Source organism: Paramormyrops kingsleyae, unplaced genomic scaffold (assembly GCF_048594095.1).
Source record: "Paramormyrops kingsleyae isolate MSU_618 unplaced genomic scaffold, PKINGS_0.4 ups390, whole genome shotgun sequence".
Classification (NCBI taxonomy): Eukaryota; Metazoa; Chordata; class Actinopteri; order Osteoglossiformes; family Mormyridae; genus Paramormyrops; species Paramormyrops kingsleyae.
In genome coordinates, this window is record NW_027326327.1 from 1 (window position 1) to 16,701 (window position 16,701).

Here is a 16,701-nt window from a genome sequence, read left to right on the forward strand (position 1 = left end):
CTGTGTGGGGCCATTCTCCATCGAAAATAGGGCCTGTTTGTCCCTCAAAAAAAAACCAAGCATAAATGTGGATCAACACCAAACCTCGATAAAATGAAAATAAACACTGATAGCACTATTAGCATGTTAGCCTGTGTGATAGCAGAGTGCGGCTTATTACAAGGCTGGAGAGCAGAGTCACCAAAGCTGTGGGGGGGGGGAGGTTAGCGCAACCTCAAGAACCCCCCTCCCCAAAAAACATTCAGGCAGAGTCACGTCCCCATGGTTAGGACCCAGCTCAACTGCTGCGTGCCAGGGGTGGCGTGCTAGCAGAGTGCTAGCCAATAGCTAGCAGAGTGCTAGATGGGCAGACTGGACTTACTCTGAACCAGAATTGCCGGCTGGGGAGGCCGCGGTGGGGGCACCTCTGGAACGCAGAGTGGGGGGAGACAAGGGAGGAGAAGAGAGAGAGAAAGAGAGAAAAGAGGAAAGCAGGGCAGTGGTAGAGGGTAGGGGAGGTAACTGAAGGTGTGAAACAGAAGAGGTCCAGTCATCACACTCATTCATGCACACAAGAGCCCAGCATGCAAAGCGGTGCCATCACCGTCCTTCACGGCGGGTACAGGACGGACGTGCAGCAAAGCAGTGGAGAAACTACAATTCCCAGGCTGCACTTGTGCCAATAAACCAAACACAGGGCTTTCACAAGCCATTTCAGGAACTGCCACAATCCCACAGAATCTTATTATATGAATGCCCCCTCCCCACCACTCACTTTTTGACCGTCCTGGGAGCTGTGTGGGCTGAGCACTGGTCAAGTCCATCCCCAGCACATCAGGGGGATCCATGGGGTTGCCAAGGTACAGGCTGGAGACAGGAGACAGCAATTAAATGTTTGTAGATCTATTTTGGTTACCACAATTCTATAAAGCTTCCTTACACAGGTCCTGAAGGAACACATTTTGCACTAGAACTGGTATTTTTTTAAGTCATGTTAGATTGGACAGTACAATTTTCTAAGGCCCTCTAGTGGCAATGTTTGAGAAGGTACTATACTGCATAAAACATGAGCTACCACTAGAGGGCATTGATGATACAGCTCTTACTCATCTATCTTGTCAGGAAAGCCCCAGCAGCGATGAGGGTTGGTGTCCCCATGGCCAGTGTGGATGAAGCTGTGTTTGAGTGGCCTGCTGATGTCATTGGCTGACAGGCCAGCCACCGAGGTCACCACGTTCCTGGGAAACTGGCCCACCTTCAGGGTTCGCTTGTTCTGCCCCCGCCACCAGTAGTTCTCCGCCCTGCGGGATTACGGGCAACTGAAGTTCTGACTGAAGTCAGCACCCTGATCAGTCCAGACTCTATAAAGGTCTAACAAGGTCTACTGACCTGCCCTCTATAATGGTGATGACATCATTGGTCTTGATGAACAACTTGTCCTGCTCTTCGAAGTCCTGCAAGGCCCTCATGTCGGTGGGCATGGTCTGAAAACATAGGCGGAAAGCAGAACCATCAGGTAACCTAACTGACACCTCCTAGTGGTGGCCATACACAGTTCCAATCACAGAAACTACATACAATGCTTTCAAATCAAACTGACACTGAATTGGATTTAAGGAAGTCCTTGATATGAACGAAGACCTCACCTCCACTAAGAACTCCCGCAGAGCCACAAAGGTGGGCCGGTCATCTGGCTTCTGGGCCCAGCTTTGCAGCATGACGTTGTAGATGTCCTGGGGACAGTCCTCTGGTTTGGACAGCCGCTCACCTTCCTTGTCGATCTTGTGGAGGATCTGTGGTTGCACATACACACACACACACACACAAATTCAGATGCTAACAATATTAGCTTAGTAACTACCAAATGCTAACAGAAAGGCTAGTCTTACACCATACACACAACAACCCAGGAATATTAAAAGCCCGGAAGTGTAATGGGCTCATTCTGTATTATCCCGAAAACCAGAGGAGATATCACACCAAGAAAAATGAAGAAAAATGAATGCTCCCCCCCAAAATGAGCCTGCACCCTCCCCCACACCTGGCTGCCATTGAGGCCTAGCCAGGGTTCCTGGCCGTGGGAGAACATCTCCCACAGGGTCACACCAAACATCCAGGTGTCACTGGCATGGGAAAAGGTCCGAGTCTTCAGGCTCTCTGGAGCACACCTGGAATGAACTCAGACACAGACACAAAGACACAAACACACACAGAAACAGAGATTAGGGTCTGACTTGAACAGAGAGGCAGCTTCAGAGTCCTTGGGGCCCCCAGTCACATTTTTGTTTCCTCCCAGCTCCCATCAAAAATGTGTGGGGGTTCTCGAGGACTGAATTGAGAAACACTGATCTAGGGAATGGCCTAGAAAAACAAAATGCAAAAGAGGCAAACCAATGACTCAGTTGAAACATGAAATTCTGGGCCATGAAAGAGTGCAACAGTTTGGTCACAAGCAGGAACGTAACGGGGATAGTGTGTAACGGAATGGGAACTGGGACAAGGGACAAAATTTGGAGGGAGGAGAAAATGGAACAGAGTAGAGTAACTGGATACAGTGGAATCAAGAAGCTGGAGGAGAAAACAGGGAACTGAAGGAGGAAGCTGTAAGGGAAAACTGAAAGGAAGAGGCTAGAATCAGAAATATGAAGCTGGAGAAGGAAACAAGAAGAGCAAGTGGGATGCAGGAAGAGGAAGCTGGAGATGGAAGAAAGAAGCTAGAAGAGGAAATAAGGAGTTGGAGGAAGAAGCTGGAGGGAGAATCAGGAAGCTGGGGTCCTCACCAAGCAAAGGGAACCTTGCGCTGCTCCTGCATGACATAGTGGTCGTCATTGCCCGGCAGCGCCCTCATGAGGCCAAAGTCGCCAATCTTCACAAGGTCATTGGAGGCCAGCAGGATGTTGCGAGCCGCCAAGTCGCGGTGGATGAACCGGCGAGACTCCAGGTAGGCCATGCCGCTGGCAATCTGGATGGCGTAGCGGCACAGCGTGGAGATCAGCAGGTGGCCCTGTGTCTTGCGCAGCCGATCCAGCAGGGAACCCAGGGGGGCCAATTCCGTCACCTGACAGGAAGTGTCGGTCACGTTACAGGAAGTGACATCACAGGGTCAACATGTTTGAAGTGAACCGAAGGAGGAAGGCTGCTCACCATCTTCATGGGGTGTGTGAGGACCACGCCATAGAGCCGGATCAGGTTCTGGTGGCTCAGCGAATGCATGGCGTTCACTTCACGAATGAAGTCATCGAGGGCATCCGGCTGGTCTAGAAGGTCTGTCTTGAGGCACTTCACGGCCACGTTTAACTGCAGGAGGGATGGGGCGACCTTCATTATCTCATGTTCCCAGGCCCTCATCTCTCAGCACTTTATTACTGTCTAACCCGCATCAACAGGCCACTACTCCTGTCTACCAGCAGGGGGGGGGGGGGGGGGGTCAGTTAAGATTTTTATTTGTTTAGCACCTTTCATACAACTGAATCAAAGTGCTTCACAAAGACATTAAAATTACTAGACATAAAATGTGAAATAAAACACAGTAAAAGTAAAGAATAAAATTAAGTTTAAGTTGTGAAATAAAAATAAGTGGGGATAAAAAATTGTAACTTTTTACATTGTAGTGACTTTTTTCAATCCCCACAAGGGGTTTTTATAAAAATCTGTTACTGCAATGAAAAAACTGAAAATGCTAAAAGACTTGTATTTTTTTGGTTACTTATGGGTAGGGTTAGGGTTGGGTAGGGGTTAAGGTCGTCATGTTGGGATTAAGGTTATGCCCAGAGAAATGAAGAAGTAGACTGTGCAAGCGCAACATGTTAAGAATAAAGAGCTTCAGTGCCGTGGTGAAGGACACAGACTTGTAGGCTAAAGGCCACTGAAGGGCGTCCCAGTTCCAGGAGGGGGTGCGATTACACAGTAAATCGGCAATGAGACTGCATCTCTCATGGTCACCCCCACACCAGTCCCCCCAGCCACAGCTGACCAGGCTGCCCGTGGGTGTGCTCCACTCGCCGCGCTTGACCACACCGAAGGAGCCGTCACCAAGCTTCTCGTAGAGCTGCAGGTCTCGCTCGCTGATGAGGCAGGTGAGAGCCAGCGCCTGGGCCTCCGGGGGCAGCGGCGAGCGCGAGGGGCTGGGGCTGGGTGTGGGAGAGCGTCGGGGGAGCAGGCCGCCAGAGACCAGTGGGGGCTGCAGCTCGCCCTCCGAACGCTTGCCGCTGAAGACCTGAGAGGAGGGCAGAATGGGAGCATGTTTGTGTGTGTGAGACAGAGAGACCCAGTCGAGTCTCTAGGTTTGAGGTCAGTTCCATTCACACATCTCAGTAAAGGCCAGCTAGCCACTGTCAGGTAAATCAGTTCAATCCATTATTGTATAAATCCCCCAGGGTTTGACCAAAGTAGGTCTACAAATATTTAATCCCTGTCCTGTCCAGGGCTGCCGCGATTAGTTCATGTAGTCGATGACGGTGACACTGAAAATGTGTCGACATCAATATTTGAAATCAATGCATCTTTTATTTTAACTTAATTTCATTTAAATTTTATCTTTATGATTTATAAAACAAATGTTTTCCTTCAATATCACTACATAATTATGGGAGTAGTTCAAATTATTGCAAAACAAAAAGGTGGTTATACTCTGTGTGTAGTTTCAATGGCATACAACAGTGGCACTAGCGCTAAGCACAAACACCGGAAGAGGAAACACGCAGGTGCTATTCTGGACCGGCAAACCACCATGTTGTCTAATCATTAGGGGCGCACCGATCGATCGGCCTCGATCACGTTAATTTGAGGGGATCAGAAATCGACCATATTCCCATGAGATCCACCGATCTTAGTTATATGCTTTTAACTCTTTGGGATCGAGTATGTCGTCGACGACATCGCGTACTTTTCGCGTCTATTTCAGTTTATAAATATCTCGCTGAAATCTTAATGTATAATCATGAAAAAAACGCTGGCTAAATCCGTAATCTGTCTTCTTTTCAAAACGTCCATTGTCGGAAGTATTAAAGTTTTTTTAATTAGGTTAAATCGGCAAAAAAAGTAAACCATGTCATCTTACTTTGTTTTACCTGCATCGGGGGCGTGTAGTACCGCTCTCACCCGAAGATCGCTATTCACATTCTAAATAGCCGCATTAGCGCGTATTCAAATCGCATTCGCATGGTAATTTGATTAACAGCGCAACGGTGAAACGCGATCCAGATACATCCCCTTCAGCGCCATAAAAGGGGGTTGGGGACGTGGCCAGGTGACAATGGCTCATTCATACACATGAAAGTTGCTACATATTCAATGAAAGGAGCCAGAAATAGTTACATGAGTTAGGTTTTTCTTATTTATTTATCCAAATTAATGTTGCATCTACACCATTTAGTCATCTTCATGTAGCCAAGACTTTGGTGATCAGATATCTGGGATCAAAACAAACTGCCAGCATTGCTTACTATGTACTTTTATAATGTTTCTGCAAGTGTTCCAAACTGCATTTTGCAATGTCTATACTTTGATGTCAAATTTCAAACTTAACAAAAATCTGACATATTTACAATATATATTAAAATAAAGATGAGTGTAATGGCAAAACAAATATATAAGAAATAATTTATTTGCCATGAATTAAGTGTGATGAAATGTGTGATCATGCCCCAGTCAGTGAAAGTGTGTTTCCTACCCCTAGGCCCCAGAGGGTTAAATCAGCCTTTTCTCCCATTCCCGAGAGAGGTGCAGTGCAGGCTGCCTCCCTCCCTATTTTTTGGACAAGTGTGTCATAACAGCTATATATATATATTTTTTTTACAAAATTAGAGAAATTAAAGTCTGGAAGAAAAAATATGATTTTGTAGTTCAAACAGCAATGCTCATTTATATGTTCATTTATATTTGAGGACACTACCTCATGTTTTGTGAGTATTCATATCAATTTACTCAATAAAAATGGAAACATTGAAGTAACTGTCTTTTAGTTATGAAAGAAACAAGATCGGCAAAAAAAAATCGAGATCGGCAGGTAAGGTTGCCTAAGGATCGGTGATCGTTGATCGGCCAGAAAACTGCAATCGGTGCACCCCTACTAATCATGTTTATTAAATTACCATTAGTACGCAGAGCTTTTCAATATCTTTTGTCCTTGATGCTGCTACATAAACTCATTTTTAAAGCCATAAAGTCTGCCTGCTACATTATAATCTCCATTAAATAAGTGTTTGAGAAAATGTTCTTATCTTGTTTAACCACAAAATCTCTTTTAAAAGGTGTTCTAGTTACTGAGCTGTCCCTTTCTTCACCACCGCTTCAGTAATATTGCTTTCATGATTAACCAAAGCAATAGCACGTGGTGCTCTGCTAACTAAATTTAATAAGCATAAAGATACGGCAAATTTATACAGATTTCTAACTTTTGCCCATCGCAATACGCCTCTTGTTAATGTTTTTGGTGTACTACTATCCTGTTTATCAAATTGTGGGTATAAGTAAAGGCGACAGTGTGCATTATCTAAAGCTCTGCAATGACATACAGTTTGTTGTGGTCAAAATAAAATTAACTTAAATGATTTTCTGGAGGAAAATTAATCGTTTAGATTCATCGACCAAAGTAGTCTATAGATTAATTGATAGACAAATGGTCATTAGTGGCAGCCCAAGTCCTGTGTCCAGCCTGTGTACCCTAAGGCCCTAAGGTGCTGTAATACACTCTTACATCATTTATAACAATTAAACAGAAGAAAGAAAGAAAGAAAGAAAGAAAGAAAACGAACGAAGGAACGAATGAATGAACGAACGAACCTCTGGGGGACCAAGGCCAACTGGCTGCCCAACACCCCCCCTCCCCCCAGGCATGCTAACATTATAGAATAAGAGAGAGTGGGCCTGCTTGCTAAAAGCAAGGTGTAAACTGTGGTCAAAGTCAAAGTTCATCAATGAATCAGTATTCCACGCCGGCCTGTGTGAGTCGGGAAGATGCAAAGCAGCCAGCTCTCTTTCCCCTACAGAGATGCCAGGCTCACCCACTCTGTACCGTCTGTCCCATGTTCTCCACCATTATTATTTTTGAGACCGTTATAGAGTACCCTGCCTGCCGCTTGTTCACAGTCCTCTGACACAGTCCCGTGCCGCTTACAGATGTTCCCTCTGTGCCAGTCTGGGTCTCGGACTGTGGGGTGCTGTGTTAATCTGTAACGGATCACCACAGCCGGGTGACCGTTTTGCATCACGTGACTAAATGCTGTCGCACATTAGCCTCACGCTAAGTGAAGGGTGCTGACCTTTCCCATCCAGGACTTCCGCTTGCTGAGAGCCTTCCTCCTCTTCACAGCCTCCCACAGCCGTCTCTGTCCTGGGGGGCCACAGTCAAACACAGCATCAGGGCAAAGGCGTGCCTTAAACAACAGTGTTTAGCAGGGGGCTGCCAGAGCTGAGAGAGGTTCATTATTCCTGAAACACGCAGGACTCCCACGTGGTGTGACATCACACATTCCTGGGGCGGCAGGCTGGAGATTTTTTTTTTGACCGCCAGAGTAAATAACAGCCCATATGAATGGAAGCTTACAGGGTTTAGGGAAGGGGGGGGGGGGTGTTTACTGAAACCAAAACACCCTCACCCACCCTGAGTTCACTGCTGATTCAGAAATCACTTTCATACTTGCGTACATCAGGCCTTTCAGTCAAGTCATGAACAGAATATCCTACTGCATGACCACTTTTACCCTGCTTTTACCCCACTGGTTTAGGGTGAAGGATCCCACAGAGGGGCCTCTTGTCTCTTAACCTCCTGGTCTTCTCATCTTGTATCGATTTTTACTTTTGTGTATTATTTTTATTTTTATTCTTTTTTTTATTGCCCCCACTGTACTTACCGCTCAAACATCTTTTGCTGCCTGCTGCCTAGTACACGTGTGTGAAATGTAGAGTGAGTGGACCTGACTAGCCCCGCTCACCGGCACCTCAAGTGGAGATTATGGTTAAGCGAAGCAGACGCTAATAAACGTGTTGCCATTTGGACGTATGGAGGCTCTCACCGGGTCTGCCCATGCCGATCTTCTCAAGGTCCTCATTCTTCACATAGTCGAAGTGAGACAGGCGTGTGACGTTGAGCTCGTCGCGGATGCGTGTGAGGTACTGCTGCAGCTGCACCTCCATCAGCAGTCCCAGAAGCCACTCCGTTCCCTCCTCGCCCTCCATGCTGACACTGAGCCTCTGCACAGAGCCGCCAGAAGTCACATGGTCATGCATCAGCAATCTGATTGGTCATTGGGGAGGCCCTGGCAACCTGATTGGTCACTGGGGAGGCGCCAAAGATCTGATCTGGTCATGGGGGTTGCGGGGGTGGGTGAGGCAGTCTGGATGGACCCTATGCTCCTAGCTCCAGATATGCACACTCACACACTCACACACGCACACACACACATGCATGCCGCAGACTTACACAGACACACACCCCTTCCAGTCATAACGCTGACACACATAGATGTGTGTCAGTGCTTAGGTGGCACTGTGGCACGCACAGTGTTTCCCGTTTCATCACATTAGAGGGGCGTTTCCTGATTAGCCACCGACAGTGTTCAGGTCTCAGTACTGCTGCTTCCTGTGGCCCCAGACTGACCCTAATGACCCAGGAGCAAAGGTCACCCTCCAGTCTGTGGGCCCAGGGGAGATGTGGGGAGGTCCTTACGGCTCTGCAAGTCAGGGTGCCATACTTGTGATTGGAAGGTCGCCAGTTTGAATCCTAGGGTTAGCAGAGTGATGTTGGGTCACTGTGCCCCCAGCTGCCCCAGGGACTGACCCTATTTCTCAAAAAATGCATGTTGCTTTGCATAAAATCTTCTGCTAGATAACTGTAAACATCTGGACTAAAGACACACACACATTGGGAGGGAGTGGCCCTTATGTGGTTAGGAAGACCCAATAAACATGGGAGGCGGGGTCTCACATGCGATCAGCCGATCTGATAAAACCAGAAAAGTGGCATAAATGCCCCTTTAAAGTATAACAAAATCTATACCGGAATCTGCCCATCCCTTTAAGGAGGGTCTCGTCTCTGGCACCACCCTCTGCTCAGCTACATGGAGACGGATTTATGGGGGATTATGGCTGAGAAGTGAGCACAGCCAAACCTGCGGGTGAGTCAGTCTGAGAGCTCAAGAGCCCAGAAAACAAGAATATACAAGAGGGAATTAAATTAGTATGATGCCGTTGGCATGACTGTGTGTGTGTGTGAGAGAAAGAGAGACAGAACACACACACGCTCACACACACAGACACACAGCTGGGGGCTAGCTCCTGCATGCTGTGTGTGTGTGTGTGTGTGTGTGTGTGTGTGGATTGTGCTCACATGTATTCTCCGCGCAACAAGTTACACAATCCAAAGGCAGTTAATTCAACATCCAAGAAGGAGCTGCAGTTGTGCCATAGTGAAATGAAGAGACCTTATAATACAGTGAATAAAGCTGAGTGACAGTCCTCCCCCCCCGCCCCCCCCCCCCCCCCCCACACACACACACCTGTAATCATATTTTTGTGGGGACCACTCATTAATTTCTATGGGGAAAATGCTAACTATGACACCCTTAACTTTACCCAGCCCTAACCAGTTTTGGTATTTTTTTTTTAGTTTTTTGATTGCAGTCACAGATTTTTCGAAAAATGGGTTTTCCCTTATGGGGACCAAAAAAATAACAAAATAACAGGCTTTTATTACATTGTGTGGACATTTGGACTCCATAATGTAATGTATATCTGACCCACACGTACACACACACACACACACATTCACACACACACACCGCAGACTCACCCTGTATGCCTGGCCACAAGCCCCGAGCACCAGTGTTTCCCAGAGTGTGTCAAAGCGGAGCATCCTGAACGCCTCCAGAGATAAACGCCACAACCACCCCCAGGACCAGGGCTCAACCCATCCCCCCTTGGTTGATGATGCCCACACAGGGGCAGCCTCCATACGCCAGCCCCGGAGGGGCCAACATGGCAGCTCCTTGCACCCCACTCCTGTCGCTGGTCCAGACGAAGTGCCCACGCTTTAGGGGTGTCCCAATTCCTTTGCAGGGAGGAGTTCCTTCCTCACTATCCCCTAACCTCCCCCCCTTCCATTCCGAACAGCTGCACTGGGCCCCTGCCCAAGCTGGCGACCTGGCCAAATGGGTCACCTTAAGCCTGCCCCCCTTCTTAAAGGGGAATGCCAAACTCCTTAAGGGATCACTGCATCGCCCTGCGAGCCACATGGCAAACTCCACTCTCATTCCTGAGACAAGTCAGAGGTATTAATTAAAAGCAAGGTCCACCGTCAAAACACAGGGGACACAGCAGCAAATATGGGGGCGGCCCCCCCTCACTGGACGGAGAAGCTGTTTGAAATCCAGCTACTGGGCAAAGCACATTCCACACAGTTTCCTCCAGACCCATAATCGGCAGCCAGAGAAGAGGAATGTTCTGGAAAAGCATGGAGACATTACTTCAGACTGTGCTGGCAGGGTCCAGACATCAGGCGTGTCCAGTCTGAGAGGCTGTGTTTTTTTTTTTTTTTTTTTTTGGGGGGGGGAGGGGGCACTCTCCTGGCAGCCATTGGATGTGGATGGAGATTTTAACCATCTTTATTTAATGCCACTCAGAAACACCCAAAGACAAGTCTTCAGAGCCAGGATCAGGTATACAAACTGAAAAATAGCCCAACCACAGGCAAAGGTCACACACGTATAGCCAATCCAAATCTGCCAGGACATCCTCCCTGCCTGCTGGCTGCGCCTTACACGCCCAGGAGAAAGTACAGCGCTATTCAGTCACACTCAGGGCACTTACGGCCCAGACATGGCACTCATGAACAGGAAGCATCATTCACCCAGTCAGCTGACGAGCACGCCTCACGATTGGTCCATTTATCTGTCAGTCAGGTCCCACGCAGCCCCGGTAAGCCTGTGGTTAGACCGGCCCTGTGCTGCAGGGAATGCTGCAGTATGCACGCCATCAGCTGACCTTTCCGGACATACAGAGGGCTCCACTTTACCTCCGTGTCGTTGTCGGGAAGACGATGGCTTTCAGATCCGTTGCCTGGGGCAACAGTGAACCGTGCCGGTTCGGCTGGCGGGAGATCCTCCTCCCCTTCATCGCCAGGGAGACGCTGGTACTCAGCACGGTCGACCATGGTGCTGGCGAACGCTGCTTGCGGGGATCTCTGCCTGAGGGGGCTCTCCACCTTTTCAATCAGGGGTGGGGGGGGTTCCAGGGTCCTCACAACAAACCGACTCCTAGTATCATTTATTTACGCAAGATGAATAAACGCCCATCAGCATCCGCTAAGGACTGAGCAAATGGAGCATGCTGCTTCCCGGTGGGGAGGGGGGGGGGTTGCCATGGCGACAGCACCTCCCCCTCACACTTCTCTCCAGAGATGGCCAATCAAAACTGTGGATAGCCTCCCACTCGACTCTGATTGGTCAGCAAGGGGATCCTCCCAGGAAGGCAGGCGGCCAGGACTGCACCGTTCACCTGGCAGCACGACGCGTCAGGCCGCCCTGTCACACAGCACCCCCTGCAGGGCCTTTCAAAGCAGACTAGTTTGGAAAAAAATGGATGTAGGAGTGCAGATCCTCAGTATTGCAGAGCTAGACATCTTCCTGTACTCCCAGATCGGCGGCGCCCCCCTTCTGCATCCTCGCCCGCTATGCACATCTACTGGCTGCTGCAGCGAAACCAGCTGTGCTGCTCTCCTCCCTCTCGCTCCCTCTCTCCTGTATCACTCACCGCAGCAGCGAACCCAATCTGATTGGCTAGTATGGCCCTTGTCCCTCCCCCGCCCAGATGCTGAGTCACAGCCCTCCCACAAACAAGCCCCCTCCCCCCCAGCTGCCAATTCCCCACCTTTTGTTTTCTCTCTCTCTCTCTCTCTCTCTCTCACACACACACACACACACACAAACACATACCTATCTAAATGGGGACCTTCTATCGGAAAAACCCTAATCACAGTCATGACACCCTTAACCCTTACCGAGCCCTACCCATAACCATAAGTAATCAAATGAAATACAAGACTTTTGGCATTTTTACTTTTTGGATTACATTCACAGATTTTTATAAAATTGAGGTTATCCAAATGAAGACCTGAAAAATGTCCCCAAAAAAAGGAAGTTTCGGGTTTTACCACACTTTGGGTGCATTCTGGTCCACAAATGTGATCTATGCAAACCCACACACACACACACACACAGTCGTGTAATCATATCTTTGTGGGGACCGCTCATTCATTTCTATGGGAAAAATGCTAATGCTGACTATGACAATTTTAACCCCTACTTAGCCCTAACCATAAGTAACCAAACAAAATACAAGAGTTTTTGCATTTTTAGTTTTTTCATTGCAGTCATGTATTTTTATAAAATAGAGTTTTCCCATATGAGGACCAGGAAATTGGTCCCCGAAAGGTAAAAAAAAGGAGTATTCATCACGTTGTGGAGACATTTGGTCCCTACAAGCGAAATATACCTGGACCACACACACCACACACAGACTAACACAATATGCTCCCCACAGCACCGTCTGCTGTTCAAATCAGGAGCGACTGTCAACACTGACAGATCATCCACTCACCACCAGAGGGCAGTAATGCAACCATTTAACCAAATTCATATTCGCTGCCATTTTTTAAATGAGAAATTTAATGCCTCTTTAACACTAACATTACCGTCAAAATTAGCAAGTGTACGCTCCTCTGTTTATGACCTGTAATAAACTGGGGGGGGGGGGGAATCAAGCCTTAAAGGAGGGGGTACGGGTGATTTACATTTAAAATTTCTTTCAAACAGGAGGGAGTCAACTTTAAAATCTAGGAAGAGTGATCTAAATATATTGTCCTAAAAGCCCACTTTCTATTGGGGGGATCATTTGCCAGCTGAACCAGACTGTGGAAAAATATTAAGAGGGTGGATGGAGGGTGGGCCACGGGATGAGAGAGTGCCTGTTATCTGCTCAAGATGCCCAGTTAGAGCAAACCTTTGGGAATTTCCAAAAATGTGACGGTGGGTTTAATAGCTGGAGCCTGCAGGATGCTAACGCTAATGCACTCACCGTGATCAGTAGCTGGGCCTCCTTGCTCACCGGGGGTCAGAGGTCATCCACACGACGGGATCCCAGCCATGGTAGGACACCGCATCCCGGGTAATGCCTCCGGGAAGCCGGCCACACCTGTAAACAGAAATGAACAGGAGCAGGTCAGACACGGACACCCCACAGGATGCTGTGTGAGGCCCTGGGAAGGGCGACACCCCCACATACGCACATCAGTCAGCGTGAAAGTGAGCACAGCAGGGGGCATACAGCACAATGATGTCTTTCAGCACAATAGCAGTGACACAGCGCACCTACACAGTGACCTGTGAGGGGGAACACACACCCCCTACAGAGCCCAGCGCCATGCACCCTAAACACAATGACGCCCCCTGTATCTCCATGCATGTAGTAGATGATGACGCCCCCCAGTGCTGTTATGGGGGAGGGGGGGTAATGTCCCAATCCACTGTCCCCAGCTGGTAGGCTGACATCAGCTCCTGGCCGTGCTGCACAGTGATGCCTCACTTAACCCCTGCCCCCCAGCCCCAAACATGAAGCTCAGGCAGGCATGTTGCCCCCTGCAGGTCACCCCGAGCAATAACAAGTGCCAGATTGTTCTGGGAAGGGCGGGTGCTGTAACTACGGTGATGTAAGATGCAAACGTCACATCTGTAGGCTCCTCTGAGCACTCACTACACATCAATAAATATGGTTGCCTAAAAAAAGCCAGTTCAGAGCAGCTACATGCTTACACTAAAGGAGAGAGACATGAGGAGAGCTCCTCAATGGGCTCTCTATGTCGAGTGAGAGAATAGGAGGGGGAGGGAGGGAGAGAGAATGGGGGAGGGCTTCTAAGTGGATGCCACATGCGTCACAGTGCTGCCCACGCACCAGACGTTCTAGTAGCTTTTCATAAGCAGAACACCCCCCTCCCCTCCCCCACCATCACGACATGCTGAATAAGCCACCGGTCATCAAAGGGTTAAAATCCACTGTGCAGCGGCAGCGTGAATAAGGAGCCTCAGGACAGGATACTGGGCTCACATACGACCACATGACAGAGATGGCAGCCATGGGGGATGCACCTGAACTGCAACGGTCTCAGATAAGGGTCAAATGTTTTTAAAACATGTTTTAAAGTGAGAAGCCATTTAGCAAACTCAGAAACAATTGAGAGCAGGCAGAAGAGTTAGGAAACCTGAATCCACCCCTAGAACGAGATAAGTGACATGAAATAAACATGTAGCGCAGAACAGGCTGCATAGAGGTGAAGGTTTTTGGATGTTAACACTACCATTTACAGTACAGTAATTTGTAAGTTTACCATAAACTTTTTTTCTAGCTGGCCCCAGCTGGCCATGTACATGGGGAAATTCATGGAAAGATCACTTCCTAATCCTATTGAAGGTGAGAGTTTTATCTTTTATTTTAATAATGGTGAATTGTTTAATGCCAGACAAACAATACAATTGTGTGTAAATAAATCTGATATTAGACCAGGGCTGGGTGATATGGTAAAATATTTCACTATAATTATTTGTCAGATCAAACAATATCGATCATTATCACGATACAACTAATTATTTCTTTACTTCAAAGCTCCATTTTTATTTAAAATTCCCTTGGAATTACCCTTAAACATGTTGAGAACATGAAAAAGTGCAATAAACTGAAATGACTGCAAACTGAAATCTCATTTTAATAAATCATACATTAGTAATACAGAAAGGTGTGTATTCAGTGGGCTGCCAATTCTCCCATCTGACCATTGCAATCCACTTAGTGCATCTTTCTGGGTCTGTGGAAATCTATGAAATGTTAGACCAGGTTTATCGCCTCTCCGACGTCTCAGGCATATTTAATGAAAATATGCTCAAAAACCAAATACATTGCTGCTGCGTTTTCTGCGTTGTAAGTCATTGCTTTTGGAAAGATGCCCCACCTCCAGAGGCTCCAGCAGGCGAAGGACTCCTCTGTTCACGCCCACTGACCGGGATAAATGAGCCCCTGTACCCACTACGGGACGCTGCCCTAATTACCTCCGCTTGGCGATCACTCACTGGAAAGACGCGCATTGCTTCACCGATATGAAGTGTGTATACAAGTGTGAAGGCGTTACTACGTTACATTAATCATCCCTATGTTAAACTAACACAGCAGTACGGGTGAGGATTTTGTTCATTTTGTGTGTCAAGCGTAGATTTACTTTTTTACGAGTACGAAAGAGTAATACAGCCAGAGGGAAAAGTCATTTACTTAAGTCAGCGGCAAACTGGAAGAAAAGCAAAGTGTTACATAAAAAATATTTGATTTTATGTATAAATACGAAAAAGTTCATTCAAGAAAAGCCAATTTCGGGCATCATGTGAGCGCCGTTGCATTTAATACACTTGTCCCGCTCCATAACTTATAAATAATATATATAGGCCTACTTTTAATATATTTTTAGCCAGTGTCAAATGTCGAAATCTCGGTATCAGTTACACCCTTTGCGGTGCTGAATCGAGCAGGTGCCGGGCAACAGTTTGGAAACTGGACAGTCTCGTCTGGTGAATTCACGCAGCCTAAACTTCTGGCTTTATAAAATAAAACCGAAAACACGTACAAAGAACCAAACACCACAAACAACCAGAAATAGTGAAAGGCCAGAAGCTGTAGCGGATACAGTAGATAAGAAGCGCTGTGCGCTACCGAGATCACTTCCTCTCTCTAAGATGCGCTTTCCATAGTCCTGGGCTATGAAACCTGCTTTCCATTACCTTAATAAAGCTTCATCCTGCCGTGATTAGAAACCGGATTGCACGTTTAAAATGAAAAATTAAAGTTTTATAATATGGAGGGTGGGCTTACCGAGAAGCGACGCTCTGAACGCACGACTCGGAGAGCAGCTTTGGATGGATAGATAAGCCCCGGGTAGGCAGACACCGATTCGGCCGGGGCTCACAGCCCGCCAGCCGCGATCCTTTCCTCTCACGGGTATCCGTACTTATTCCGGCCCGAAGAACCGCTGCGGAACCCAGATTGCGCTCCGCCAAAGCCCCGTGTCGTTGGTCCCACCTACACTGCCCAGTACACGGCCCTGCTCGGAGGATTATGTGCCTCCATGCTTATTACTCATCGCTCCCGATCCATTGTGCCACTCTTAAAGGCACACGGACCGTGCGAGGATCAGCACAGGTCTGTCAGGGGCAGTCATTCAGCCTGCGTTTTTTATGCAGCCTTTAACTGCTGGTGTCAGCAGCAAACTGGAGGAAAAGCAAAGTATTACATAAAATGTTTGCTTTCAGATACCAAACAGTTTATTCAGGAAAAGCCCATTTCGGGCCGGTTCTTTAACCTCAATACGATCCCAGAGGTATCTGAATGGCACTGAGGCTCAGCGAGAGGCAGTGCTGGACTGGCCATCTGAAATACCGGACATTTTCGCAGTGGGCCGATGGGCTGGTGGGGAACCCTAACGTCCAGGGCCGATGGGCTGGTGGGGAACCCTAACGTCCAGGGCCGATTTTTAATCCCAGTCCAACCCTGGATGGAAGTACCTTTTATTGTATTATAATGAACACGCAACAGGCGTGCCACAAAAAGGGAACTTGAATGGACCCTGTTTGGCCGTAGACCACGCCAAACACAAACCAGAACGAAGAACACCAGCCCTGACAGTTAACTGCT

The 16,701-nt window shown here is 47.9% G+C and overlaps 1 protein-coding gene across 4 annotated transcripts; it reads right to left on the reverse strand.

Moving 5' to 3' along the window:
- Positions 1-12: 12 nt before the first annotated feature.
- Positions 13-16,227, reverse strand: LOC140587588 (activated CDC42 kinase 1-like). Of its 4 annotated transcripts, XM_072708839.1 has the most exons (14): positions 15,883-16,226; positions 13,051-13,167; positions 10,991-11,231; positions 7,995-8,172; positions 7,242-7,312; positions 3,953-4,195; positions 3,124-3,276; positions 2,760-3,037; positions 2,021-2,147; positions 1,626-1,772; positions 1,369-1,463; positions 1,086-1,280; positions 755-846; positions 13-406 (listed from the first exon to the last, which is right to left on the reverse strand). In XM_072708839.1, exons 3-14 carry the CDS (start codon positions 11,126-11,128, stop codon positions 339-341), a joined length of 1,785 nt encoding a protein of 594 aa, XP_072564940.1. In that variant the 5' UTR covers positions 11,129-11,231; positions 13,051-13,167; positions 15,883-16,226; the 3' UTR covers positions 13-338. The 4 variants fall into 4 exon arrangements, with proteins under 4 accessions (XP_072564940.1, XP_072564939.1, XP_072564938.1 ...); XM_072708838.1 differs by having other exon boundaries at positions 13-846; positions 10,991-11,179; positions 15,883-16,227; XM_072708837.1 differs by having other exon boundaries at positions 13-846; positions 15,883-16,227.
- Between the last annotated feature and the right edge of the window lie 474 nt (positions 16,228-16,701).